Source organism: Zeus faber, assembly GCF_960531495.2.
Source record: "Zeus faber genome assembly, chromosome: 1".
Taxonomy (NCBI): domain Eukaryota; kingdom Metazoa; phylum Chordata; class Actinopteri; order Zeiformes; family Zeidae; genus Zeus; species Zeus faber.
Genome location: NC_137193.1, coordinates 35,184,226 through 35,211,265, shown reverse-complemented (window position 1 = coordinate 35,211,265; position 27,040 = coordinate 35,184,226). Strand labels below are relative to the sequence as shown.

Sequence of the window (27,040 nt, the reverse complement as noted above, 5' to 3'; positions counted from 1 at the left end):
AAACCTGTGCTGAACCTAATACGTGCCTCCATACTTATCTGCTATACCTGTCTATTCTATTTTTTCTATTTTTTATTTTTTTTACTTGTGCTGTCAGCATGCTGGGCATACAACACAGAGTATTTTTATGCCATTGCATCTAGGGTTGGATAGGAGTTAGTCTGCAAGTGGAGTTCAGGTTCTCATGCAATGCAACTCTTTATTCATTCTGAAATCATCAAGAACTGCTGCAATAACTCTGTCCTGTGGACGACCTGTGGAATGTCAAGAGCACAGTTTCTGGTTATGGAGAGCCACCACCAACCCCCATCTTTGGAGAACTATTTACCATGTTTGGGTTTATAAACAACTGATCACTACTCTAAGAGGGGGAGAATCACCACGGGTGAGACAAATAAACATAGAAACAAACAACATTTACACAAAAACATGAACATTGGACGACGACGACGACGATGTATTGAAAAACAGTGAATTAGGTCCAGGAAAACTGGAACTACAACTGGTCACATGGCCTCTTCCTGTCATAGTTATGGCAGCAAATGAGGGAGGAAAGGAGAGGAATGCAACCAGGAGGGTGCTGGGGTGCACTTGAAGCAGGTGTGATGGTGTGTGTGCATGTGTGATGGGACCCCCTGTGTGTGTGTGTGTGTGTGTGTGTGTGTGTGTGTGTGTGTGAGATGTCCACCGGTGAGTGTACATGACTTATGCCCATTGGCACTGGTGTAGAAGGTCGGTATTATGTTGCGGCGCCTTCAAGCAGTGGAATGGGCCCCGAAGGCCCCCCGAACTCCGCAGCCCTGTAGACACCCTAACCCTGCAGGTAAGCCCCGAGTACCCTGCCCTGCGGCCACAGAAGACCCCCGGGCCCCCAGAGAAGCCAGAGGGCCGTGGAGCAACCCCCACGCCCAGCCCCGAGGAGCATAACCCAGTCCCAGGGAGCACCAGGAGACCCCCAGGTGCAGGCAGAACCCGGGCTGCGGGTGCCAGGCACAGACTGCAGGCCTGGAATCTTATACTCACGTGTACTTGCCTGAAGTAGGCTACCGCTTTTACTATTTATTATTATTTATTACCGTACCTAATCCCGGGGTTCCCAACATTTTGTTTCACGATTTTATGTCTGAAAAAGTTTGATGTTGGATACTTTTCTAACAACGAGTGGGGATTAAAGGGATAAAAGACAACTGTTTTTCATTGAATTATCATTATGAAGTGAATGTTGATTGCACAGTGTAATGGCTATAGAATAATGACACCATCTGCGTTTGGATTGGTTCCCTATGAGTCCCGATATTACTATGTATTCGCACTGCCACAGGTTAACATGTCCCGTGAAAATGATCGATTTACGGCAGTGCGTCAACCAATGTGTAACCAGAAGTGGAAATGGCGGACGGTGGAGCAATCGACTCTACGTAGATCATAAACCCTTGAATATAAAAACGCATTTATCCCGATTATCGCATGATATGATATGATATTGCGATTCATCGCAATTTTTACATTTAGTCACAAGTTACACAAAATCAATATTTTTTCTATTTTAAAAGCGGTGCATTGAATTATAGGCATACAATGATTTGATTATTGAGAACAGAAATACAGGATAATCTTTATCAAAATGTATTTAACAACATTTTCACCATAAACAAGCTGCCATCGTTCTCCTGTTCCTTTTCACTGAGCCAGTTGCTAAGACAAACAAGCCTGTTAACATGAAATGCTATATATGCTGTTGCCCTTGACCACGTCACTGGATTCAGGAGGGGGGTCATCACGATAAACAAGATCCTTGGTTAACCCATTTAGGGTGAACAAATTCCTTTGGTTCAAGCAGTACTGGCCTCCTCCTTACGCAAAACACACACACACAAAGAAAAAGAAACAAAACAAACGACATACAATCTAACTAAAACAGCTGCCAGACGGTATGGTAGATTAGCCTTTACAAACACTTTTACATTGACATATCTTCATTAACAGTTTCACTTGAATTGTCTACTAATGTTTCCTTGTAAATGTCCTGGCTGACTGGTCTCATTACACCATTTTTGAAGGGGGGTAGTGGATGATTTCCAGTCCGGTAGAATGAACTTCTTGGCTGCAGCCATCGCGAGCATGGCGCCATTAGCGTTCCACACGTGTGGCCTGGGGTGTTCTCTGAGCATCCACGGGGGGCAAGTTGAGGCTCAAGAACAATGTCCATTTCATAGACCCTAGAAGAGCGTTCAAATATCCTTGACCAGAAATGATGCGAGAGTGGGCAAAGCCAAAAAAGTCTTACAGTAAGGAAGTCTCTGCATGACCTCATATCCTTATATTGTATGAGTTTATACCTCGCATGTTTTGAAGAGGTGTGGATTCTAGATAATATAAAAAAAAATAAACAAACAGAAATAGTCAGATTTTCAAAGATATACAAACGTGATACGATGCACAGGATAAATTATGGTTATGGTATATACGGTATAAATTATAAATGAGAATGCATGTATGTATGTATTGCGGCGACATACCTTTCATTGTGATGTAAGGTATATCCCTGATAACCTGCAGTAAACTTGCAGCTCTGGCACCTGAAATCAGTTACCCCATAATAAACATAGTATGTAAGCCCCCCCGGCTGATGCACCGCCCGAGCCTATAAGGACTGCCTTACGGAAGGAGAACCCCGGGGTGTTCAGATTACAAACCTCTGCCCGGCAACTGACGACGCTCTCCTCTATCCCCCCGGCATGACCAACACCCTGATCCGGGAAGAATCGGAGTTACGTTGTCTCCCCTCAATTTTCGCCCTGAACATTTTGAATAAACTGCACTTTTTTTTTTGGTTGTAAGCTGCCTCCTCTGTGCCCGGGGTCATCTAATTTCCAGCACCAGGTGTACCTCTCCTTCGGCCGGTGCCCCACTCTATGTATGTATCACTTAGTTTACTTTAGCACAACAACACAACAAACGTTTTGGCAAACGTTGTTTGTTGTCGTTCCCAGAAATGGCTTCATTGCCGCGGCCAGCTGTGGTGAGGTGTCAAAACACTTTACAGGGCTCATCCTCCCAAGTTGAAATCTGGCTCACCCCCCACACAGGAACAGGTGCTGGGGGGGCCCTCCTCTAGCACGGCAACCAGCGAAGCGTCATGCACAGCAGCGACGCCCTGACAGCCCTGGCCTATCATGTTACAGTCAACACCGTAGCTCGACGTCGGCTTTGGCGGAGCTACTGAGACACCAACCTAGTGCAGCACGATGATTTATTATTATTTTTTGTTTCCAGGGTATAATTCATATTTTGTCTGACGTTTTCTGTATTCATCGCCTTGATCGGATAGAAGGATTCCTGCAACTTTACGTCCATACAATTTAATAATTCATTCCAACGTGCCCTGCGTGGTGGACCAAACAAGCAAAGCGGGTAACAAAGCAGTGGTGAATTCAAAAATAAAAGAAGAAGATAAAAACATAACATGGCCCCAAATATAATGCAAGCAACTAACAAAAAATGGCAACTGAACAGAAACGAGAGCTCTACCACAAATGGCCAACTGAGGGTATATATAGAACTGGCCATGTGCATTACCAAAAAAAAAGGGGGGAGAAATTAATAGAACGCAAGTATTTAACCTACGAATATAAAATATTTGTATTTAAATGGATTAACAACCAAGTTTTAGCTACTAAATACATTTACACAACTAAAGCAAAAGTGACATCCTTGTTCTGGTGCACTTGCTTTTGATGGGCCACCCCTTTTCAGGTATAATAGTGCAGTCCAGGGCCGTCCAGGTTAAATAAATGTAAAATGATTAACAGCAAATCTATACAAATGTGTTTAACTAAAACGCTTGCACTCAAATAATAAACATGTGATTAGTGACGGACGAAAAAGCTTCCTGAATCTTTAGACCTTTTGGAAACCATTGGATTGAAAATTGTTTCGCTCCCCGACGCTTCATTCGCGGCACTCGAGGGGGACAGCTGCCGGAGTTGAGTTTTGCACTCCTACACAGTAGACCCTGGTTCGATTCCCTGTCTGTCAACAACTCATACTTGTTCATTGACCTGTGTTTTTTCAAACTTGATAATAAAATCTTGAGTGTGAGAGTGAATATATATTTTTGGACAGTCAATGCAAGTTCGGAAGAATAAAAGAGCTCAGGGTTTGAGCAGATCCTGAACGTGCCGACGGACGGACTGTCATCGGGTCGCTGGGCAGGGCTCATACGGGGATTCGGGATGTGTTGTGAAATATATGATGCTATCATAACCCCATTACCCCGTCACGGTGTCAAAAGCTGTCTAAACAATCGGGGCGAATCAAGGCAGTCATGTGATTCACTGGGAAGGAAGCGGTTGTCAGCGTTCACATGATTATGTGTAACAATGCAAGCTCCCAAGCAGTAGTTCAGTTGGAATCACTTGGCGAGTTAGATACAGGCATCGGCGCATCGGCGTCAAGCCTAATCTCTACATGTGATATCAATAATGCAACTAAAGTTTGGGCCTGATGATACAAAACTTGTGTCGTTATGTGGTTTGGGAATTGTGAATGTAAACGTGCCACAAATTCACCACACATGTACAAAGGAAAAGAGGATGATTCAGGGAGAGCGATATGAGATTTCACCCACAATTTTATGGGAGGCGATTGGATGCAGTGGTCACACCCTGAAATTCAACAATTGAATAACCTGTTTTCCGGCGCTGCAGGCTTCGTCTGGCACCACTGTCTGTTTCAAAACAAACGGCGATTCCAGTCAAGTTCTGCAAAATGGAGCAAAGCTCGGTCGTTTTCTGCAAACTAGGTGTTTAGGACGGGCTTACATGAACTGATGTAACGGCAAAAGCCGAGGACACGCTTGCCAAAGGCGCAGTGCAAATAGTACATTCCATACATGTTCGCAAGCGGAACGGGCGTGTTGTTTACCCAAGCCTCGGATTCCAAACAAGCAACACTTCACAGCAGCAAAAGCTTCAACAGGGTGACACAAAAATTAGAGGATTGTTGGTAAACTATTAAAAGTTGTCAAATTGTTGTTTAGTGTGGCTAAGCTGGAAAAGCCCTGCAATGATTATATACACTTCTCATGTCGTACCCTAAAGAATATTCTGTATATTCAAACATCAAATAGCTTCTCTCTGAATTTCTTGTTGAATTTGTTTGTAACTGTGCCTCTGTTTCGGTGTCGATTCATTACATTGATTGAGCAGGGAAAGGTTTTGAAAAACGGCGAAAGAGATCGCGGACACCTGCTGTGATTTAAGTCCTGCGTAGTTCGGGGGGTCTTCGGGGCCCTTTCCGCCGCTTGAAGGTGCCGCGACATAATACCTTCTACAGCAGTACCAATGGGGATAAGTCAGGTACACTCACCGGTGAACATCTCACACACACACACACACACACACACACACACAAACACATACAGGGGGTCCCATCACACACGCACACAACACCACACCTGCTTCAAGTGCCCCCCAGCACCCTCCTGGTTGCATTCCGCTCCTTTCCTCCCTCATTTGCTGCCATAACTATGACAGGAAGAGGCCACGTGACCAGTTGTAGTTCCAGTTTTCCTGGACCTAATTCACTGTTTTTCAATACATGTTGTCGTCCAATGTTCATGTTTTTGTGTAAATGTTGTTTGTTTCTATGTTTATTTGTCTCACCCGTGGTGATTCTCCCCCTCTTGGAGTAGTGATCAGTTGTTTAAAGACCCAAACATGATAAATAGTTCTCCAAAGAGGGGGTTGGTGGTGACTCTCCATAACCAGAAACTGTGCCCTCGTCATTCCACAGGTCGTCCACAGGACAGAGTTATTGCAGCAGTTCTTGATCATTTAAGAATGAATAATGAGTTGCATTGCAGGTTGAGACCTTGAACTCCTCTTGCTGACTAACTCTGTCCTGAATGCAATGGCATAAAAAAACTCTGTGTTGTATGCCCAGCATGCTGACAGCACAGGTTAATAAATAAATAAACAAATAGATAAATAAATAAATAAATAAATAAAAATTAAAAAATTAAAAATAAAAATAAAAACAAAAAGTCCTATCTCACACGACGAGCTGTATCGTCATCAAATCTTCAGACCATGCTCGAACCCATCTTGACAACATTTTGTCCTACTCTTTTTGTTTTTATACTTAAAACTGTGAGAAGTTCAATGTGGCACAGAGATGTATCACCTAATCTCTTTTGATTTTTTTTTTCAAATGGAGGATCACAGGCCCAGCAGCCAAATCACTGAGACGGAGCCCCTGGCGGTGGTAGAGATCTTTTCTCAGAAACATCTCTTCCCAGAAGCCTTCTGGTACAGCTGCTGAACTGTTTCCAAAGTTGGCTCCCACGCAGCCGCTGCATGGCTGGCGCATGATCGCAGCGCTCAGCCAATGGCAGGATGCGTGAAAGCATCATCCAGCCAATAGCAACTCTTATTCTGCTTCTGCTGCTGTGTGGTAGAGAAATGGCCAGAAAAGTACAGGCCTAGACAGAGTGAACTACACTGAGGAGGAAAGTTGTGCAATTTTGAGGTTGTTGACTGAGCACAAGCACAAAGAGTACTTATTATTTGGTTCGGTTCCTTATTCTCTCTTATGTGTCATAGATGAGTTTTACACCCGAAAGGCTGCCGTTAGACTTATGTTCTGAAGTCAACTTTCCTTTCCTTTACCCAACATTTACGCAACAGGCAGATCTTATGGCCCACATCAGTTAAGGAAAGAAGCCTCTGCTTACATGATGTCAAATATTTCCCAGGCTCGTTTGGACTCCTGTTTTGGGTCTGGCCTCAGGTCGGCCCTTCGGAGGACTAGGTTGAGTATTCGAACCTAGACTTGACTCGTCTTAGACGGCACACACGTCATTTCGATACAGATGACGTTTCAATATTATTCAACCACATTGATTTACTGCCTTTCCGCGAGTTTGAACCTCCCCGCCCTTGAAGAAGTCTCATCCCTTGTTATGCTCGAAAACATTCGCCCTTGAAACGATAAATTACGTCGGATCAGATCGCGTGGCATTCAGAGTTGTGCTACGTGCTTAAGATATCGTAGTGGGCAGGCAAATGGACACCTACCAATAGACATCTACTACGTAAGATGTTTTGGAAATGAAGGCCATCCTATAAGCTCCAGTATGTTTCTGACTTGGCATTGACAAGGTGAATATCCCGGGGCCAACAAGCGAGTAGAGAAAACAACATTGAATGCCAACATGTTACTGGGGCAGAGGTTGTGTAGACATAGTTGCAGGGATCGGCTTGGCAGGACTTGGAAACAATTCCAGGAGACGTAAACAACCTACTTATAGCTGGCGCAGGAGAATGCATGGGTGTGGGAATGCTTTGCACACTGCGACTGTAAGGGAGTGGTTGAGAGAAGGTTTCCTTCTTTGATACCTTTGTCAAGTACTGTTTTAAAAAAAACCTTGCAATAAATGGTTGTAATTACTTTTGCTTAAATCTATTTTTGTCTATTTTTATGATGTCATTGCTTTGATTAAAGTTCAGCTGTTGAAAATCCTCCGGAACTGTTTACATGGAGGCATTTTTTAAACCCATATTTTAAATTGTGTGATATTAGAACTGTTGCACTACATATAGTTTTCATTTGAAATATTTGTCATTTATGAACATATGGTCCTCGTCTCTAATAAAAACAAAACAACGCCAAACCAAAAAAATATATAAATTATAATAATCTATTCCCAAACTAATAATTTGTTGTAGTCTTATTAGCCAGGGTAAACTACATTAAGAAATGGCAACACTATACGACAATTCCGATTTTGTATGCTTGGACAGCTCTGCTGCATGTATGTAGGTATGCTCGTTCAAGGTGTTTTGTTTTATCCCTTTGAAAAATGTGACCTCCCCGGTCGTGGGCCTCTTATCTTCAGGTCTAAGTTATTACACTGTGTAATTTCAAACTTGTGTTCAGTGCGTCAACCACTCCTGCCACAAGGTGAACCTGGTGAGTAAGAATGAAAGATTCCGGCGCCACAAAAAACGATAACACATTTACCACCTTCCATTTGCTCAGGGCTTGTTCCTCCTAGACCACACTATACAATATACTGGTACAAGCACATCGCCTGTGTCCTGCAATCGTGTGTCAAATGTACAAATACAGTAATCTTTACTTTTTTAAGAAGCACTTGTATTCATTCGTGTGTAAGCCATATTTCTATGCTGCTAGAGAACGGCTGTTTTATTTAAGTTCTTTTCTCCTCCACTAAACATCAGCTCAGCAACAGTTTCACATTAGACACTGTGGACTACATTACATTGGAGCTTGAAAATCATACAAATAAATTGAAAACATCAGAGAAAAAGATGAAGGGCAAATATCACATTCATGAGCATGGTTTACAGTAAATTTAGTTAGTCACAGGAGTAAGTTAGTTCTTTCAATACTTATTTGCGAGCCAAGATCTTGTTTTTCACGCTAAAATATGCTCTAAAAAGATTCACAGAGAAGTGAGATTTCTTTTTTCCACTTTTTATTTTGTAGAAAACTTACCCATAGGGCATCATACAAAAATAGTTATGTACAAAGTATTACAGATGCATTGCATATTTGTGATCTTACAGATCAGTCACAAGAGCGTTTGAGTTTCAGGGAAGGATAATGATTGTAAGTGTCTCAGTGAAATGTTGTCTGGGACAGCCCCACACACACACTTGATTTTTTCTCATAAGGTGCATTGCTTGACATCTGAGCACAACCCAGTTTGGCACTTGTGGTGTCAAGAAATTAGTGAACCCTTCCTTATCCAAGGAAATATTTGAGGTTCAAGAAATTACGCTTGGGTGATTCGGAAGAAAAAAAAAAAAAAAAAAAAAAAAGTATATACAGTCAGAAAGTGCAATTTCAAAAAAGAAAACCAACTTTTTCCAAACAAACACAGTTCTATAAAAGCTGCATTAATGACCCCTTTATATCTTGTGAACATATATTGAACATGCAGTTCTTCTCAAATGCAACCAGAATTTCCCTCTCGATGTTTTGCAATAATATTAAGCATACCAACAGAACCTGCCGAATATCTCTAAAATCAACGGATATTCCGTTTGAAGGAACAAAGGTTGCTCCTCTGGTGAGTTCCTAAGAAAAAGCAAATCACATGTTTGGAATGACAAGACATTATGCAGCACATAAAGACAGAACAAGCCAAGCTTTGTATGAGCTGCACACTATGCGATTCTTGGCCCCATCGCTAGTTATGGAGTGATAGCATGGTTTGTAATGGAAAAGCAAAACCATAATTTCCTCTTAATTCTGTATGTTTGAAGTTCTACTCAGGAACACATTCTTCACAATCACAGCACACCACCAACAAATGTCAGTGCTTTGGACGTTGCAGCCCAATAATCTGCCAAGCACTGGCTAGTATGGGAGATGACAACAACGAAGTCTTAAGTCAGAACAGGCCAGGCTGCCGTCTCAACAATTCTCAGTAGTTTAAAGAGTTTTTGGGCGTCTTTAAGTGGGCCAAATGCCTCACATCAATACTGGTCCACGGCCATGGAAACACCACAGGAATTCAGCAGACTTGCAGAATTCGGATGTTCCCGTTTAACTCCTCATCGACCTGCATCGGGGAATAATGACAGCGCTCCGTTAGATGGTCTGCCGGGAAAATGAGTTCATTTCACATGGTGGGATCTCCAGAGAGACAAACACTCACCTCAGTGTACGCCGGTAGGGGTGGGAACTGAAACGCCGGGGTGGTGTTCATGAAGATGGGACTGTCGTCGTCGTCGTCAAAGTCGTTGAGCAGCGGCGTGAGGGGCTGGTCGAGAGAGCAGTCGCGGGCGATGTCGCAGTAGCTCGGCGGCGCCGAAGGCATTCTCAAGGACACCCAGCTCATGGAGGCGTCGCTGACCGAGCCGTCCTGGCTGCTCATGCTATTGGTGCGGCTTCCCAGGCCCACGGTCCCGATGACCAGGGGCAGCTCCAGGATGAGCTTCTCGCTGCCCGGAATATGGACATAGATCTGGAAGGGGAAGGATTTAGAACTGTTAACACTTGGGGGGGAAAAAATTAAAAAAAAAAAAGTTTCATTGATAGACTAATTTACATATCTCTCTAAATACTTCTCATAGAATCTGTTTGCATAACAAGGACATTAAGAAGTCATTAAAAAAGCTAGGCTTACCATTAGGGCGTACTCTACGCGGATAATATTGCAGCCCAGCATGGATGGCTTGATCTTGGGCACCTTGATGGTCTTGCCTTGCCAGGCGTCACACATGCCAGAGATGATGTGGTTGCCGCGGACAGAGGACAGCTTTCGGCGGTCCACTTTGGTCCGGCCGTTCGCTTGGTAGGTGTGTTTGGAGATGATGGCCGCTTTAGGCACCACAATGCGGGAGCAGGTGTTCTCAAACTTGGCGTTGATGCAGATGTCCTCGCCCTCACAGAAGCCCTGTCTGTCGATTTTGGCGTTGAGCGACACCTGGCCATCGGGGATGAACATGCAAGTCACTTTCTTCTCCTTCATGCCGCCCGCCGGGGACTGGAACAGAAAAAAGACGGGAGGTTACGCACTTTTCGAGAACCTTCATATTGTTTTCCTGAGTTTCCTTTGAATAGATGGCTTGAATGATAGGACTTGCACATACATGGCTAATATCTGGTCAACACAACTGTAAATCGTTCCAACTACTCACCAACAGATCTGGTGTGTTGACATCCAGGGGCTCCTCCACCTCAAAGTGCCTCTTGCACTCCAGGGCAGGCTGGCTGGGTCTCTCCATTAAGGCCTTGACGTAGTACTCAACCGAGCCAAACTTCCCTTTGTAGGACGACACCAGTTGTCTGTGAGAAGGAGAAGAGACAACCACTGTAACCAAGCTGAAACCTCTCCCAATTCCACGACACGCGTCGACACCAGCAAACTGTAACCTACCCTTGCTGGGGGAGCTCGAATCCAAACATGTACTCGTATTTATTCCCAGGCCTCAGGATTACAGACCCATCCGTATCTGTGGAGGGAGGGTAGAAAGCTGTGAGCAACGCGGTGCGACGGCAGATCCGCCTTAAACATGTCTACGCCACAGAATACAAATCGGGTCCCCGCAAGTCGCTGTGGAATATAACGCGAATACAGGGGACGCACCGGTGGGCTGCTCGTCCAGGGGAACGACCTCCTCGTATCTCAGGTACTCCGTCTCCTGGCGGCACCGCTGCTTGCCTTTCGCGTATCCCACTTTGGCGCAGCCGACACCGACGATCCGCATGGCCAGGACTCGGGTGGCTTCGGACACCTCCACGACGACCCTCCCGGCCACCTTGTCCCCGCTGCAGTAGAACGTCTTGCTCGGGTCGCTGAACACGACCTCGAAGCTCTTCACTCGCTTCGTCATGGCCACCATGTCGGCGTCCCCACCGAACTTCCGACGAAAAAATTAAAAGTTGTTGTTGTTGTTGTTGTTGTTGTTGTTTCCTCACAACCTTCCTTCCTCACGGCACTTCGCTCGGACCCCTCCGCGGCGCGCTGACGCCGGGCGACCGAAGCCGAGGCTTTTAAAGGAGGGGGCGGCCCCGTCACGCGACGCCGCCGCCGTCGCTCGGCCCGGGGGCGGCGCGTGCGGCGGCGGGACGCCCGGCGTGGCCCGGCGCGTGCACAGCGGCCCCGATTGGCGGAGCGCCGGGTGCCCGCGTGAGCCCCAGCCAATCGCAGGCCGGGGCCGACGCGTGGACACCGCGTGGCGGGGCGGCGCGGAGCGGGTGCTCGGCGGGTGCGGCGCGGCCCACGCGGGGGCGTCGGAGGGGTCAGGAGGTAACGCTTGTTTTTGTCGTTTCTCGAGACGTCGCGATCGTGGACGGGCGGTTTGAAACAACACACGAAACAACACAGCACACACAACACAGCACACACAACACAGCACACACAACACACTACGGGTGCTGGGACGTGCGAGCGTGCAGGAGGAGTAGCTTAGAGTAGAGCATATCAACAGTACAGTCGCAGACAAATAAGAGGTACATAGGGAGTGTGGTCGTTCGATGGGAACGCCGCAAATTGTTGTGTTCTCAAAAATGCGTGTCGTGTGTGTATGTACGGAGGACACACGCGTGCTGGACGCTCTTTATGCTGCTTGTTTTCCGTCGGACGCCCCCCTTTTTCCGGTCACAGCAGCTCACAAATCCCGCTGCTGTGTTTGCGCAGTCCTGTATTCCGCCCGGCAGATAAGGACGTTTTTTTGTTTTGTTTTTTTGTGTGTGTGTGTGTGTGTGTGTGTTACTGGGCTTGTTTTTGAAGTCCTTTCGGGTGCTTGTAAACCCGTGGGTAGTATGTGTCCCTTGGTACAGTTGGCAGGAGGTGACAAAGGTGCGAGCTTCGGTTTCCACCTCCTGTTGTGCGCAGCCTCTCCTCTCTGGGTTGCCAGGTCCCGGTTGCCAGGTCTGCCCGTGGCGGCTTCTCTCCAGGGCCAGGCTGTGTTCACTGGGTCCGTGCATCGTCAAGGATTTCCTTCGTTTTGGATCGGCTACGGCGGTCAGGTGACCTGCCGCTGAGCGTTCTCCGTTTAGGGCCTAATGGCATTGCAGTTTGCTCTGTTTTTTTTTTAAATTTTTTTTTATTTTTTGCTGATTGTTTTCCAATGTGTCAAATAGTTTTGTTTTTGTTTTCTCATAATTTGGTTTAGTCTAATGGGGTTTCTGTCTGGGTGCTCTGCTTGTGTTTCCAAGAACCAGCTGGCTGCGGGGGCTCCGCCCTACAGTCTCTCTGAAGGTCAGGACTTTGTTATGGAGCGCGTCAGGGTCACTTTCTTTTAGGCGACAATGAAATTGAAATGATCTCTTTTGAATTTTCACAATTAATGGGTATCGACCTAATTCTGCTCTGCATGCATTATTTGGGGTTTTTCCGTTGGATTCGTGGAAGGGATTTGAAGAATTCTGGATGCGGCATCTCAATTTGGTGTTTGTCCCGTTTTGTAAAGCCTTGGCTGGCGAGTGGGCCACAGATCTCGCAACAATATAGGGAAATGGGTTCTATTACAGAGTCCAATATTTGAAGCCAGGTTTGATTTGGGATGTCCAATTTCATGCTCCTTTTGATGGCGTAGAAAGCGCTTCTAGCCTTGTCTCTCAGGCCGTTCACTGCTTTGTTGAAGTTACCTGTGGCGCTGATGTTCAGGCCTAAGTAGGTATAGTTCTTTGTACGTTCCAGAGCAACAGTATCTAGAAAGTAGTATCTCCCCCTCTCTCTCTCTTCCACCATTAATCATCCTGGTTTCCCCACAATACACAAGAACAAACATGTATTTGACAGAACGTACTTAAATAGACACAAGTTGGAACAGCGTCTTACCTTCATAAACATTCTATTTGTGTGGATCTGTATTATTATCATTTATTTTTCTCCTGTTTATCTTTGTGTATTTTATTAATAGCATTTATTTATCATCGCTCCTTTGTTTTTTATGTTCTCTAAATGTATTGTTATTTTATGTTTATAATGTGAATAAGAGAACAAACCACATATACTCTATACAGTTTAATAATGCGCAATAATAAAAAAAAAAAAGAGTATCAAGAACAAAATGCTTTTTCAAATAACCAATTGGGGGATTGTTTTCATTTAACAAATAAAGTTAATGAACTGTTGTATTTTTTTTATAAAGTTTTTAGCCGCTTTGAAGAAATGAAATGTCTAAAATGGAAATTGATTTGTTATTAGTGGATTTGTCTATTCTGGGTGTACTTGATGGTATAAAACAACAATGGAACATAGGACATAATGTAACAAACACCAGGAAGAATCAGTATTAGAGGCGGCGTTCAAAAGCATTTACAGTCGTCTGTTCCCTCATCTGTCTAAAGGAAGTAGGATTATTATTCCCGGAAGAGACAGACACATCAGCCTTACCATTGACGTGACTGTAACCGCTCACCCAGCGATACTGTCCTGACACAATTTTAATATGCAAATCACAATTATCATCTGTACAAATGTGATGCTATTAAGTGGAAGTTTGAGCAAGACGAGGGATGACAAGCAGATGAACCTATGCCTTTCAGATGATCTCACCATAGGGATTATTGTGAAACAGAATTATGTTTATTACGTGCTGATCTTTGTGAATCATTGATACGTCACTCAGGGCATTACACACCTTGACTGGTAAGTAAGGATACGGTAAAGATAGGGTAGGTAACATCTGAGCAATAAAAAGTCTCTGATCAATAAAAGGCTCTTTGTTAATGCTTTTAATTTTGGCTAGTTAGCCTAAAGACAAATGTCTTAAAGACTAAATATATTTCACCTTATTCAAACCAAAGCCGGTAAAGATTATTCTTTATTCCTTATATTAGGGGTTAAAGTAATTTAAGTCAATGGCGAAATTTGCTCAATTGTTTTTTTTATTGAAAATAAGGTCAGACTGGCAGGAAGGTGCAACTTGTAAATGGTCCTGACTACGCAGGTTCTTCCCTGTCACACAATAAAATGTGTTTTAAACAAAGGCACTGTAGTGGCTACAAGACGAAATCTGATGAAATATATAGTTTGAGCTATTGGTGTAATACTGCCTCTGCAACTTCATATTACAATGCTCATTTTTGTCTGTTTTCTCCCACTGGTTCCCTGGAGAATGGAAAATCTGGAAAATCTGAAGTCATATATCAAATCATTCATCTGTCATGAGAGAGCAGAATAACTATTCGTAGAGTAGTTCGGGTGACCCGTGAAAATCAGAGGCCCTGTGCTACTTCCAAAATAGCATTGTAGCATTAGATTGCTAACAATATGCTAGTTAGTGTTAAGTATGTCAGAAACCATAGTATGCTCAAAATAGTTTGTGAAAAGTACCAGGATGACATGATGAATGTCATGGCTGCACTACTTTGGCAAGTGTATCCCACAACGCATTGAAAGCAAGGCAACTTTAAAATTTCTGTGCAGTGTAATCAATACGTGCTGAAAGGAAGCGGCACAGCTACTATGTCAAGGCCATCATTCTCATTCCTCTCTGAAACTAGATCGGACCCTTGCGACTGGCGAGAACGCTGCATGCAGCCCTTTTCCTTAATGTGATTCAAGTTTTCTCTAGTTAAACATGAGAAAATAAGGTGTACATTTAAAGTTGCAAAACCTAACTTCTCTGGCCTTTAAGAATTGTGATCCCCAATTTACTGAAACAAGGCCATTCCACCTGCCAATCAGGAGGATGCGTGGCTCCAATACAGGCACGTTTTAAGAGATGAAGAGTTGAACACAACCAAAATGTGTACTCAATTAAGATTATATTTGCTGTATTAACCACTGCTAAGATCGAATAGTTCAAACTTTCAGGAGGTGCACAATAAGTTTGCATGTTTACATGAAAATTATCTTATCCAATCGACCCTGGGAAAATGTTAAATTACGGAAAAAATATAATTTTGGAGAACCAGATGAAACCAGCGGGTTTGCTATTGCTACTGAAATCAAAAATTAAAAGATTTTTTATCATTAAAAAAAGCTTACTCTTCAAAACACAAGTGGTGATATGTCGATATTAGTGCTAATTTGATGTTATTTGATATAGCACTTAAGTTTTGAAGAGTAAGTGCCAATATGATGATACAAGGACTTATGTTTAAGAGTAAAAACATTTTTTTGTAAATCAAAAGCATTTATTCTTTTACAATTCACACCAGAAGGATAGAATTGTTCATGTCGGCGTGTTTACTTGTGCAATACAAAAAAGTCTATATCGTGAAATCTCAAAATTCCACACAAAACAAATGATCCAATTTAAAATATTTCAAAAAGACAGGCAAACTTAACATCTTTTAAATATCCAATTGGCCAAATGGAAAAACACTGCCATGGCTGTTGTCAATTTGTCCACATTAAGACATTGCATTCAAGATGATAAAACAAGCCCAACACCAACTCACTCCAAACAACATGAACAAGTAAAAAAGTAGTTTGAAACCATTCTTTACATTAGATGAACAGTTAAATGTTGGCTGAATAAAATCCCTGTTTTACTAAAAAAAAAAGAAAAAAAAGAAAAAAAAAAAAAAAAAGAAAGAAAACATCTAGTCCAAGAGATTTCTAGTACAAATATAACATAGTATCAGACACTTGACCGCAGTTAAGAAAAGAACAGAATCATTTTCTATAATTCAATACAATTAAATCAAAGATTTAAGCTTGCAAATTTGGGTAACATCACAAAATCCAGACTTTGTGCAGGTTATCTTCGGTCTGCATTTCTCTCGGGTCTTGTGTCAGATCCACCCTCATCTAGATTACTGCGGGAACATTTCTCTGCCCATACCCTGTTAGAACAAGGTTGTGAATGAACACAGCTTAAGAATACAATGTGTGCTTCCCTTTCATGGTTTATCTTCTAAGAGGGTGGGCTGTTGCAGCAGTCTCTGGCTCGGTCTCGCTAGTTAGATTTATCACTCCATGCCCTCGGGGTCAGCCTGGGCCATGTATGCGTCCAGTTCGGCATCTAGGTGACCCTTGGTCTTGGACATGTAGGCGTCCAGCTGATTGTCAAGCTGTTCGCGAGTGACGGCTGGACGGCCGGCCCCTCTGCCTCGCCCACGTGCCCTGCCGCCCCTGCTCGCAAAGCCGCCGCGTCCCCGCAGACCACCTCGACCTGAGGAAAACACCCAGACAGGGTACAGGCAATAAGCTATGTGCACTACAATGACAGCTTAACAAGATTTGCAAAATGGCCGCTGTGTGAATATGGTGTGTAAGTGTGAAATAAATGAGTTAGATAACACAGGCACCGCCCATCCAGGAACAACACCTGTGTTCAGCGCTGCATGTGTGGATCACTAAACGGACACTTGCTTTAAATTGTGTCAATTGTAACATACAGCTTAGAATTGTGGAATAATAAATATTCTTCATTTGAATAAAATATATCTATATATTTTTGGGGTAAATAGTTTGACTTGCAAAAACACCTCCCAATGCTCCACGGAATATGAAAAAATAAAAATCACAATTATAAAAAATAAATCATGTTTTTAAAGTTATAATCAATTAACTTCACATTTCATGATGCAAAATAAGTTACGTTTTCCTCGTCAGTAATTATAAATCAAAAAGGTATTCGATCAATTAACCTTCTGTAGCAGGTTGAAGACTTCTCTCTTCAGACTACACATTTTTTTTGCACTGAGTGCTTTGATAAAACCATAAAGTGTACTTATTGTAAGTCACTAAATGCTGTTATATCATATTTTTCACAATGCTTGGGAACATGGATCGCTGGGCTTTAAGGTGGACTGACACGTCTGAACTTGTTGTGAATACATTCATGGTGACGATGCAGATCAACTCGCTTTGACACAACAGATGAGACAACAGACGAGACAACAGACGAGACAACAGACGAGACAACAGACGAGACAACAGACGAGACAACAGACGAGACAACAGACGAGACAACAGATGAGACAACAGATGAGACAACAGATGAGATAACAGATAAGACAACAGATAAGACAACAGATGAGACAACAGATGAGGCAGTTTTCCATGTAGCTCTGCAAAATGAAATATGTCAACATACAGAGTTGAAACTGGTAATGCAAGTCTCGCAAACGATTTGTTCATAGCGAACAAATCGTTTCAACTACATGAGACATTCTGCCATAAGAGTAAATCTATGACTCAAACTGAAAATAATAACTGAGGACTAAATTAAAGGATGCAATTATTATTTATCGATTCGACAAAACTCGCTCTTTCAGTACTTGTGCACATACATTTGGGTCTCTGATGGGCCTACTAACACAAACTGTGAAATAACAACCAAGTTGTTTTTTGTGAGCATGACACAATCTGATTCATTTATTAAAATTTGTTTCATTTAGACCATCATTTTCCATTATAAATTTAAATAAGCCAACCTATAAAAGTCTTGTGAGTTGTTCCATGTTTGTACTTTACAGCATTTAGATATAATAATATCCACTATATTGTGATTCTGACACAGTTATATATAATATAATGTTGTAATGACCCTGGATGCGTTGGAGGATTGTTAACTGTCAAATGTCAAATTGATTTTGTTTCTTTCTTGTATGGAAAATGAGAACGTAACTGAACTCAGAGAAGTGGAGGAGATTATTTTAGATCTATTTATTTTCATTAGTTTCTATTCTTATGAAACAAAAGTTTTAAAACAACTATGGGACTGTACCGGGTCTGCATATCGATGTAGTCTTTAACGTTAAAACCAGTTTCTGAGTCATATCTGTGAATCGTTACAGCCTTACTGCTGACATAATAAAATATATAAATATTAATCCTGACTAAAAAATAACAGGACTGTGATACCGCATTCACTATTTGAATGGCCTCACGTTAGAGTGGCAGAAAATGTAAGACGCACTGCCTAAAGTTTATGTCTAACTTTTGTTTTTCTGCTTTGAACAAAGAAAGGCTGCAAGGGGCTCTGTGTGAGGTCTGAGCAAGAAATGATGTGCAACACTCAGTAACATTTTGTTTGAGACAACTGCATGGAATGGAAGAGCTAGGAGACCAAGGGATGGAGTTCTCCTCCAGACAATAACACACTGACCTCTAGATCCCAGTCCTCTTCCAGCACCGCGGGTTAGTGTGCCTCCTCTCTGCCGCATTCCCCTCAGGAGGGTGGCGCGTCCTACACCCCCCCGGCCTCGCACGTGGGTCATGCCTGCTGGTAGCCGCTTCCCTAACACAAACACAAAAAGTTGGTGCTTTGGAAACCAGGAAATTACACCTATATTGGCGTCTTCAATTTTGTTACTACCATGAAATGCTCTACTTAACCATTGGCAGGAGTTACGCGTTTTCTTCGCACAGTGGGAAGGGGATATAACACACAACTAAATACTATTTTTAGAAATGCTATGCAGCATTCCTCTTGTGTTCAGTCAGCTTTGACTCATGGCGACATGGCACAACTACCTCTGAGAGCCAGAGCTCCCCTCGGCCCTCCTCCCCGAATGCGTCCACGAAGACTGCCCCTGGTAATTCCCCGCATGCCTCCTCGACCTCCAGCGCCTCCAGCACGCATCATCGCTCCAATGGGACGGCCCAGTCTGGCCTGAATGTTGCTCTTCCCCAATCGTTGCTTCAGGCTCTGACAAAAGTGAGGGGAATAATTGAGAAATCACAAGTAGTATGATAATATTGCTTCTATAATTCTTGCTACTGCTGCTATCACTGGAGTGACACTTACTACAATGCCGTTGTGCTGCCATTGCACGTTACTGCTACTTGCTGTAATTACTTCAGAGAACCTGTCATCTGCCTACATTGGGCTCACTACTACTAGTTAGCATAGTGCTATACCATGTTAACTCTGTGGATAGATGTAGACATGTTACTTTTATTTAATATTGAAATTCTTTATCACCATATTACTTCTTTTCCCTTTCTTGATTTGCAATTTGACGTTTGCTGCAGTGACTAGGGATGCAAATTTTTATTTTTATGACCAATAGCAGACCCATTGTTTTATTTGGAGGAACAAGGATGGGCACGGAGGAACTCATGCCGAACTCATGTTTCTCCGTGCGCTCCCCCCATCAAATATTTGCACTGAACAGCCAAATCCGATTCAACAGACCAAATTCTGAGGGGTGTACCTCCCTCGGGTACAGCCCTAGAAATAATAATTGGACACACAAAAGAAATCCCCATATGTTTAATAGACTGTTCTTCGCACGGCACAATAAACTGAAGTGACAAGTGGAACGACTGAAAGTCCTTGAAGACAGGATGAAGACAGTCAATGACAGTATAATTATATTACTCCTGTAACTTTCACCAGCAAAAAAATTAATACAAAAAATATATATTTTATCATTTGCAGTGATGACGGTAATGAGCTTATCCCGTGTCGCTTCCATGAGTTGTATTTAAGAAATAGACTGTATAGCCTATGTCTTTAACCACGCAACTAACTTTTTTAAAATATATAATTAACTGTTTAACTGACAGTATTTATCGGTCAAAATTCTTGTCCGTTAACAGTTAAGCGATTAATTATTAACATCCCTAGCGGTTACACCTGAATTTTCATGGTGATTAATTGTTATCTTATAAACCACTTGCCAAATACCATGGGCCAAGAGAACAAAGTTTGTCCATGTTTTATTAACATGTTAATTGTTTCCTGTTTTTTAAGTTCATTAAAAAAATTAGATTTGACCGCAACACGGTTTTACTTTTTTCACCATCTTCCAATCTGATTAGGTGACACTTTGTTGGACCATAGGGATTTTTTTTTGGATGAAACGACTATTTTGTCACTCTTGCATTAAACACAGCCTACTTTAAGTAGTCTTGCCAACCACCCAAAAGGAGTGTTGCCGAATTATATCTGTGTTCAAGTGATATTTCATGTTCCAGAGCAGCTCTGCCACAGAACCGTCTTTATAAATTCCCTTGCGGAGCATTACTATGTCAATTGTTGGTATACAAGAGGGATGCCACGGTGAGTTTTCCCACCGGATAAACTCATGACAACACCGATGTTACTGGTAGACCGCACATTTTACAACCGGGAAGTGTCACGGTTATGCACAGGCGGTAATTGACGGATGGAGGGAGACAGGTCCTGATCTAGACCTGATCTAAGGTCTCCTAGAGCCTTCCCTCTCTTTCCATGATAAACAGACTGTGCTGTACTTACAAGCAGCCACTTTCACAGCGTCCGACTAACTATTGATAACAGGCTTTGTATCTTACTAATTTGATTTGTTATTTGATGAACTCAATGTAGTGCCCTGTTTGCACGTGGATAGAAGAAAGAGAAGTATGACTGGGATATGGCTGATACGCTTGCTGCGTGTCATTTCTTTATCTGTAAAGTTAGAACGTGGCTGTCTACTACCTGTCCTCAAATAAATGCAAGTCCAAAGAGTTCTGCCTCACGTTGTCAATGGAAGGAAATCAACAACAACAAGGGTCAATTCAAATGGACTAAACACTGCATGTCCTTCAGAGATTATTTCATCAACTTCATAATCATTTGGGACTAAAATAAAACATGACATGATTTCAGACCCGTTGCTCTGGAACTGCAAGCGAATGTGTGAGGAAACAAAGTCAGAATGTTCTTGACTGACATGGGGGTGAGTAAGGAATGTCACAATTTTAGGGCTAAAACCCAAGCAGGGATGAATATAGTGTTATGGTAGGACTATCGCCGCTACTTTACTATCAACACTGACAATCCTTTAATTATACTATTTATATATATTATTATTTTAAATTAATTTAACTCATATTCTCCATTTCATCTTCGCTAAAATTAAATGTCCACAGACGAATATTGACTTCATTCAACATTTAATTAAGCATTGGAAAGTTATACTAATATTTGGAACTTCATACTATTCGTGCCTTCTAAATCTGTTCATGCGTGGTACTGTATAACCATTGGTAGGGTATAACCTTTATCGGCACTTTATCTATGAAATTTAAATTGATACCAATAGTTCTCCGGAACCCAAATATAGTACGATATTATCCGCCTGCCGATAAATCGGTCAGGCCCTAATAGTTATGTTTGCGTTATTAAAAAAATATATAGTTTACTTTTTAAATGTTATTACCAATTACAATGTGGAAATGCAAAGGAGGAAATTATGTGGCTGAAATACACAATAAATAGTACAAAATGTAACCCAAAAGCCACATATCATCATTGATGAGATGAACAGAGTAGCCTGATCTACAAATAACAATTATTCTCACAAATGAGTACGATGTGAACATCCCCTCTCGATGGCTTTGACTGGGGTTGTATGCCAAGATGTCTTTTAGGGTGGGGCAAACCGGAGCACCCGAAGGAAACCTGGGACAATGTGGGGAGAACACCAGACTACAAACAGAAAGGCCCCTGTTGGCTTCGCACTTACAACCTTATTTCTGTGAGGCATCAGCAGACCTGCGCCTCTGTGCACCAGAACTGAGTCTCTGTGGCGTCTGGCGTCATTTAGTCTGCAACTAAATGACTCCATCAGTTATTCACACCGCAGCCATCTTGTAAGAAGGCTAATCACATCGTATGTGAGCTCCTACGGCTAACTATACACAGTATATAAATCCATATCATTAGGCTATCCCTCTTGAGAAATAATTCTCGTAAAGTTATTGAAGATATTTACCAACTCACAAATTGCACCGATTGCAATTTTCTTGGCCGATTCCTATTTCTGATTGTTCAAGTCTGACCTGCAGATTCAGATTTCTGATGTGCTGTACATCCATGACAAATATATCCCGTGATCTGATCACGCTCACGTGATTGGACAGCTGCACATTCCGACTAGACTGCACTTCCCACAATAGCGAGACTGCTGATTTTGACACTGTTTATTATTGTAAATTATTCACTATGGAACAATAATAGAACATGAAACTGTCCCTGAGTTACAATAAAATTAAATATGGGACAGTCACAAGTTTGAGCATAATGCAACCTGTAATTCTCACTGAGTTTAGTTTTAGTAGAACCCAACATATAACTAACATGGAAATGTCCAGTTCAAACTTCAAATGAAAGTCTTTCACTTTAAGTACAAATATACATTCAAATTATATTTATACGGTTCTTTGCAAATAAATTGCAATCATAACAAAAAAATTAACAAAAAAAATAAATGGCCGACGCTTCTCACTCTAGTTCACTGGAAGTCCTTCCCTCACTGTGCATTAAACCAAGTGAATCAAATGGAAGGACTCAAAAAAAACCCAAAAACATTTTTTTTATCACAAGCGGAGCTCCGCTGTGACAGCGATAGAAACGCAGTCGGCACAATAATAGAATATTGTCAGGCTCTAAATAAATAATATATCTAATCCTCTTTGTCTAGATTGAAGTACCTCCACACAACCAACATTTTCTTTCTTTCGCTTTTTTTTGAGCGTCAACTACGTTACATTACGTCGGTATCGGGTTTGAGTATTTGGGAATTTTTACAAGTACAGTACATAAACACAGTATCAGGGGTTTATATTTTGACTAAGAATTGCGTAGTTAGTACATAAAATGTGTGCGGGTTGGCAGGTCTGCAACAGTCCTAACCACCAGTTTGGTGGTTGGTCTCATTTGCATCAAGTTGCACAGAGCACAACATTTTGTTGCTGCGCCCACTCCTCCGCCGTCGCTTGATACTGACGCCAGTGTCGCTAGTTGCCATAGAGAATGAATGACATCCTGTCGCTTTTGTCGCTTCTGACTTTCCCCACGGGAATACAGGGCAAGTCAGAAGGCACTGACTATGGTTTATATCAGCAAAATGATAATGGAAACCAAAAAGAACATGACAACATTGCATTCATAGCTTTCAAAACACTGGCTGGTGACTGAAACTTACTGAAATAGTTGTGGGATTGCCCCTCCTCACCTGCTTGTGGTGCAGTGCCGCTTGCACTGAGGGTCGGTTTTCCATCTGCTGAGCTAGCCGACGGTTTCGTGCACTGGCCAGGTGTTGCTGCTGCATTGTGGCTCGCACACTCACCACCGCGGGTTGTTTGTTCTTCAGCATGTTAGTAAAGCTTAAAGGGTAAAGGGGGTGGAGGCAACATGGAAATAGAGGAGGAGAGAGCAGGAAAAAGAATGGATGTGGGGGGGAATGGTCCCATATCAAGTCATTTCTCATACCATGGCTGTTGTACAGGCCGAGGCAACCCCCGTACCCCAATTTATCGGCACTTCCATTCATTTCCATCTCAACGTAAAGACAATAAAAATATTGTAACTTAGCACATTTTGAGGAATAGAGCATAAGAAAGCCAACTAGGAAAAAGTGCAAAAATTAGCTTGACTGTCAAAGACAGAGTGAAAGAAAGACCAGCAAAAGAGGACAGATTTGCCACTTACAGGCCTCCGGCTGCCATTTTGTGACGTTCTTATCGTACAGCATTGGAGGACTTGGCAGCTGGTGAGTGGCTGCCCAGCCACTTACACTCCGGACCGTGTTAAGAGGTTATGCCACTGAATTATTTGATTGGGGGAGTGATAATAGGAGGAAGGTTCTGATCACTTCCAAACTAGGACTGGGCAGACTTGGAACAGAGAGACTAGTTGGAAATTGAAAGAAGAAATAGAAGTGGTTTTAAGAGAGACCTGAGAGAGGCTGGCCATTGGAGAAAAAATTATTTACCGAGTATGACCACTAGCTTCTTCCTTTTGATAACAAAATGTGCACTGCTCACACAAGATTTGGATTAGAAAAAAAAAGAATGTATTCCACCCCCGGCACTGGGTGTTCCACCCAGTCAGGGAAGTCTGCAAATGCTGACAGTGGAAACCATTTTGAGTGGGCAGTGCACAAATTAGTCTTCGGCAGACTAGCATCCATGTCTGTTCCGCACCCTTGCCCCCATATAGTAGGTTCCCCCTTCCAGTAGTGTCTACTTGCTGACAGGATGCATGGTGTCTCACCGCTCATTTAGGGACACCTTGGTGGTGCTTTTTAGCACAACTTTTTGGGAAGAGGTCGCACTCATTTTGTTGCGAGGGGTGTCTGGAGAACAACAAAACAGAGCAGTATTAGAGAAACATTGATTTATAACTTGTACTCAAGACCTACTACGGGACCCACACTCGCACTTGCTGGCTGTACACAATACAAGAGGTTGAACCCTACATCTTATATCTCTCCAAATTGAGTAGCATACTTTTCGTTTATCAAAATGTAGCAAAAAGACTGGATTTGGTTTTACATTCCCATTGTAATGGTATGTCCCCAACCCATGGAAATAATTCAACGACTACCTAGCTAAGCAACTAACATTTATCTTAAATTAAATCACTGTAACGACCGTAGGTTCTGACCTGGGATTATATATAACCCCCATAAAACAAAAGCAATATCAAGCAGAACTGTATGTACTTACAATAACCGTTGCGTAAATGGAGACTAGTCTCGCGGCCAGCGTTAGCTTTGCGTTAGCTTAGCCTTTGCTTGCGTCGCGTAGGTTTTGTTTCTAGGAAATAAGTAACGCACAGCTGCCGCAGCCAAACGATTTCGACTTTCGATAAAGACCCCCCCGGTGAACTGTGGGAAAAAAAATGGTGTGGTGGCCGTCTTTTTATGATTTCCCACTGAACACTTAAGATGGTGCTGCCAACTGCCAAGGTTAGCTTGACCACGAAAATGGAGTTCATAGAAGAGAAGACAATTTCGACGCCCAACGTCATTTCCGGTCTGTCTACAACAAACGATTTAATAATAATCCTACAACGAAACAACGACGATAAGTAACATAACAAAGCAACAATAAGGATCGTAATAAACACTAATATGTCATTTTAAGTATGAGAAACAACAGCTTTCAAGAGCCCAAAATCATGGACTTTAAAAACAAACGGTCGTCAAGACCTCCCGTTTCATTCATAGTATGAAGCTCCTTTTGGAATCAGCACAACAACGTTGGAATGAGACGCACATAAAACTGGAATGAACTGAAGCGAAATACAACAATATGATTCTGAACTTGGTGATAATTTTGGTTCCAACGAGTATCTCAGAATTGTGGCATAATCATAATCATCTCATAATTATGACTTAGTAAGTCGAACGTATTGATCTGAATTAGAGTGCTACATATTAGTATTGCCCCGGTTCCCTCGGCCAAAAGTCAATGGGATTTTGGATTATTGTAGAAAATAACAAAAGTTTATCATACCTACACGTTTTGTTAATGAACAAAAAAAATTTTTATGAATTTTTGAAGCATGATCGTTGCGTCACTGCAAAGTTGTCCTTACAGTTTGTTAAACTGTGAGCAGGACTGCAGGACAGGCATACAGGACACAGGACTGAATCATTGACATTTTGTTAAACTGACATTAAAATGTCTGAGAAAGCCTTACATTTTAAATGGGTATGTACTAGTAATAATAATAAGAAGAACAATCATAATAAATATACACAGCAATACACAGGGTCCATTATCGACACTAATTACAATCTTTTGAGTTCCCATGGAATGTAGCATCAGTTCATGGTGTTGCTGCTCTTTACATCGGCATTGCTACTAAAACAAGTTGCAATTTTCTGAGTTTCCCTTGAACGAAGCATCAGCTGACCTAATGAGACGGTGACGCAAGTTTTCAGAGTCCTGGTGACACACAGAATTACTAAAACTAGGACACACTTGTTGTGGATTATGACTTGATCCCAAAAACGAGAAGGTGGCTGTATCCTACCTATAGTGCACCAAGTCCTGCCTCATGGTGTCTCTGTGGAAGGAAATCACCCCATGTGGAAGTTCCCAAATACACGGTTCTATTCAAACAGACTAAACACAGCATGTCCCTCTGAGACAATTCATCAACTTTTAAACTTTTGGGACTAAAAAAAAAACACCGGACACGATACGGTCCTGTTGCTCTGGAGCTGCAAGCGAACCCTATGCGTGAGGACACAAACAGAGAATATGTTTTGGACTCCTACAGTTTGTGTGTTACAAAGTAACAAAGCTAAAAAAGTTACAAAGTGTTACAAAGCAAAATAAGGAGGGACACGGCACCGGGTTGGATGAGAAGAAAATGTGTTTATTTACAAAAAGGGCAAAAGAGATCAAATGTCAATCGAAAAGCCCCGCCGACGTCAAGCAGGTAAGACGATACACATACACACGCAGTTTGCAACCACTACAGAGCGATGGAGTCTACACCATTTAGCTTGCATGATGCAAATGTGCGCTCATAGCCACCTGCACATATATAGGGAATTGGATGATGACTTTTAGAGAAGCGTCTCACTCCACAAACTCATCTCCCTCCACCACCCGACCGGAAGTTTTAGAAGCTGGGCGATGCGCGAACATTCGTCCACTTCCGGTCAAATATCATTGGTTTTTCACTAATTCCTGCGCCCAACGTGGACCGACGTGGAGGAAACTCGAACCACAAAATGTCGGTGACGTCCCGGTTCTCACAAAACCTCAACCGTGTCCGTAGCTCCAGTGGTCGTTTTGCTCCAGACCCTTTGGGCCCGAAGGCCGCCAAGGAGGAAAAAACGCTTGTTTCACAACGTTCCGCGCACGGAATCCGCCTCT

General features: G+C 42.5%; 2 protein-coding genes across 2 annotated transcripts; both read right to left on the bottom strand.

Annotated features, from left to right (window-relative positions):
* Positions 1-8,486: 8,486 nt before the first annotated feature.
* On the bottom strand, positions 8,487-11,510 carry txnipa (thioredoxin interacting protein a). Its single transcript, XM_080008133.1, has 6 exons — positions 11,126-11,510; positions 10,916-10,991; positions 10,677-10,824; positions 10,163-10,522; positions 9,692-10,000; positions 8,487-9,595 (listed from the first exon to the last, which is right to left on the bottom strand). Exons 1-6 carry the CDS (start codon positions 11,379-11,381, stop codon positions 9,548-9,550), a joined length of 1,197 nt encoding a protein of 398 aa, XP_079864259.1. The 5' UTR covers positions 11,382-11,510; the 3' UTR covers positions 8,487-9,547.
* A 4,109-nt stretch (positions 11,511-15,619) lies between these two features.
* On the bottom strand, positions 15,620-25,131 carry chtopa (chromatin target of PRMT1a). The gene is made up of 6 exons (XM_080000934.1): positions 24,872-25,131; positions 24,417-24,498; positions 23,377-23,527; positions 18,923-19,097; positions 18,555-18,686; positions 15,620-16,613 (listed from the first exon to the last, which is right to left on the bottom strand). The coding sequence occupies exons 2-6, from the start codon at positions 24,479-24,481 to the stop codon at positions 16,411-16,413; spliced, it is 726 nt and encodes a 241-aa protein (XP_079857060.1). The 5' UTR covers positions 24,482-24,498; positions 24,872-25,131; the 3' UTR covers positions 15,620-16,410.
* Between the last annotated feature and the right edge of the window lie 1,909 nt (positions 25,132-27,040).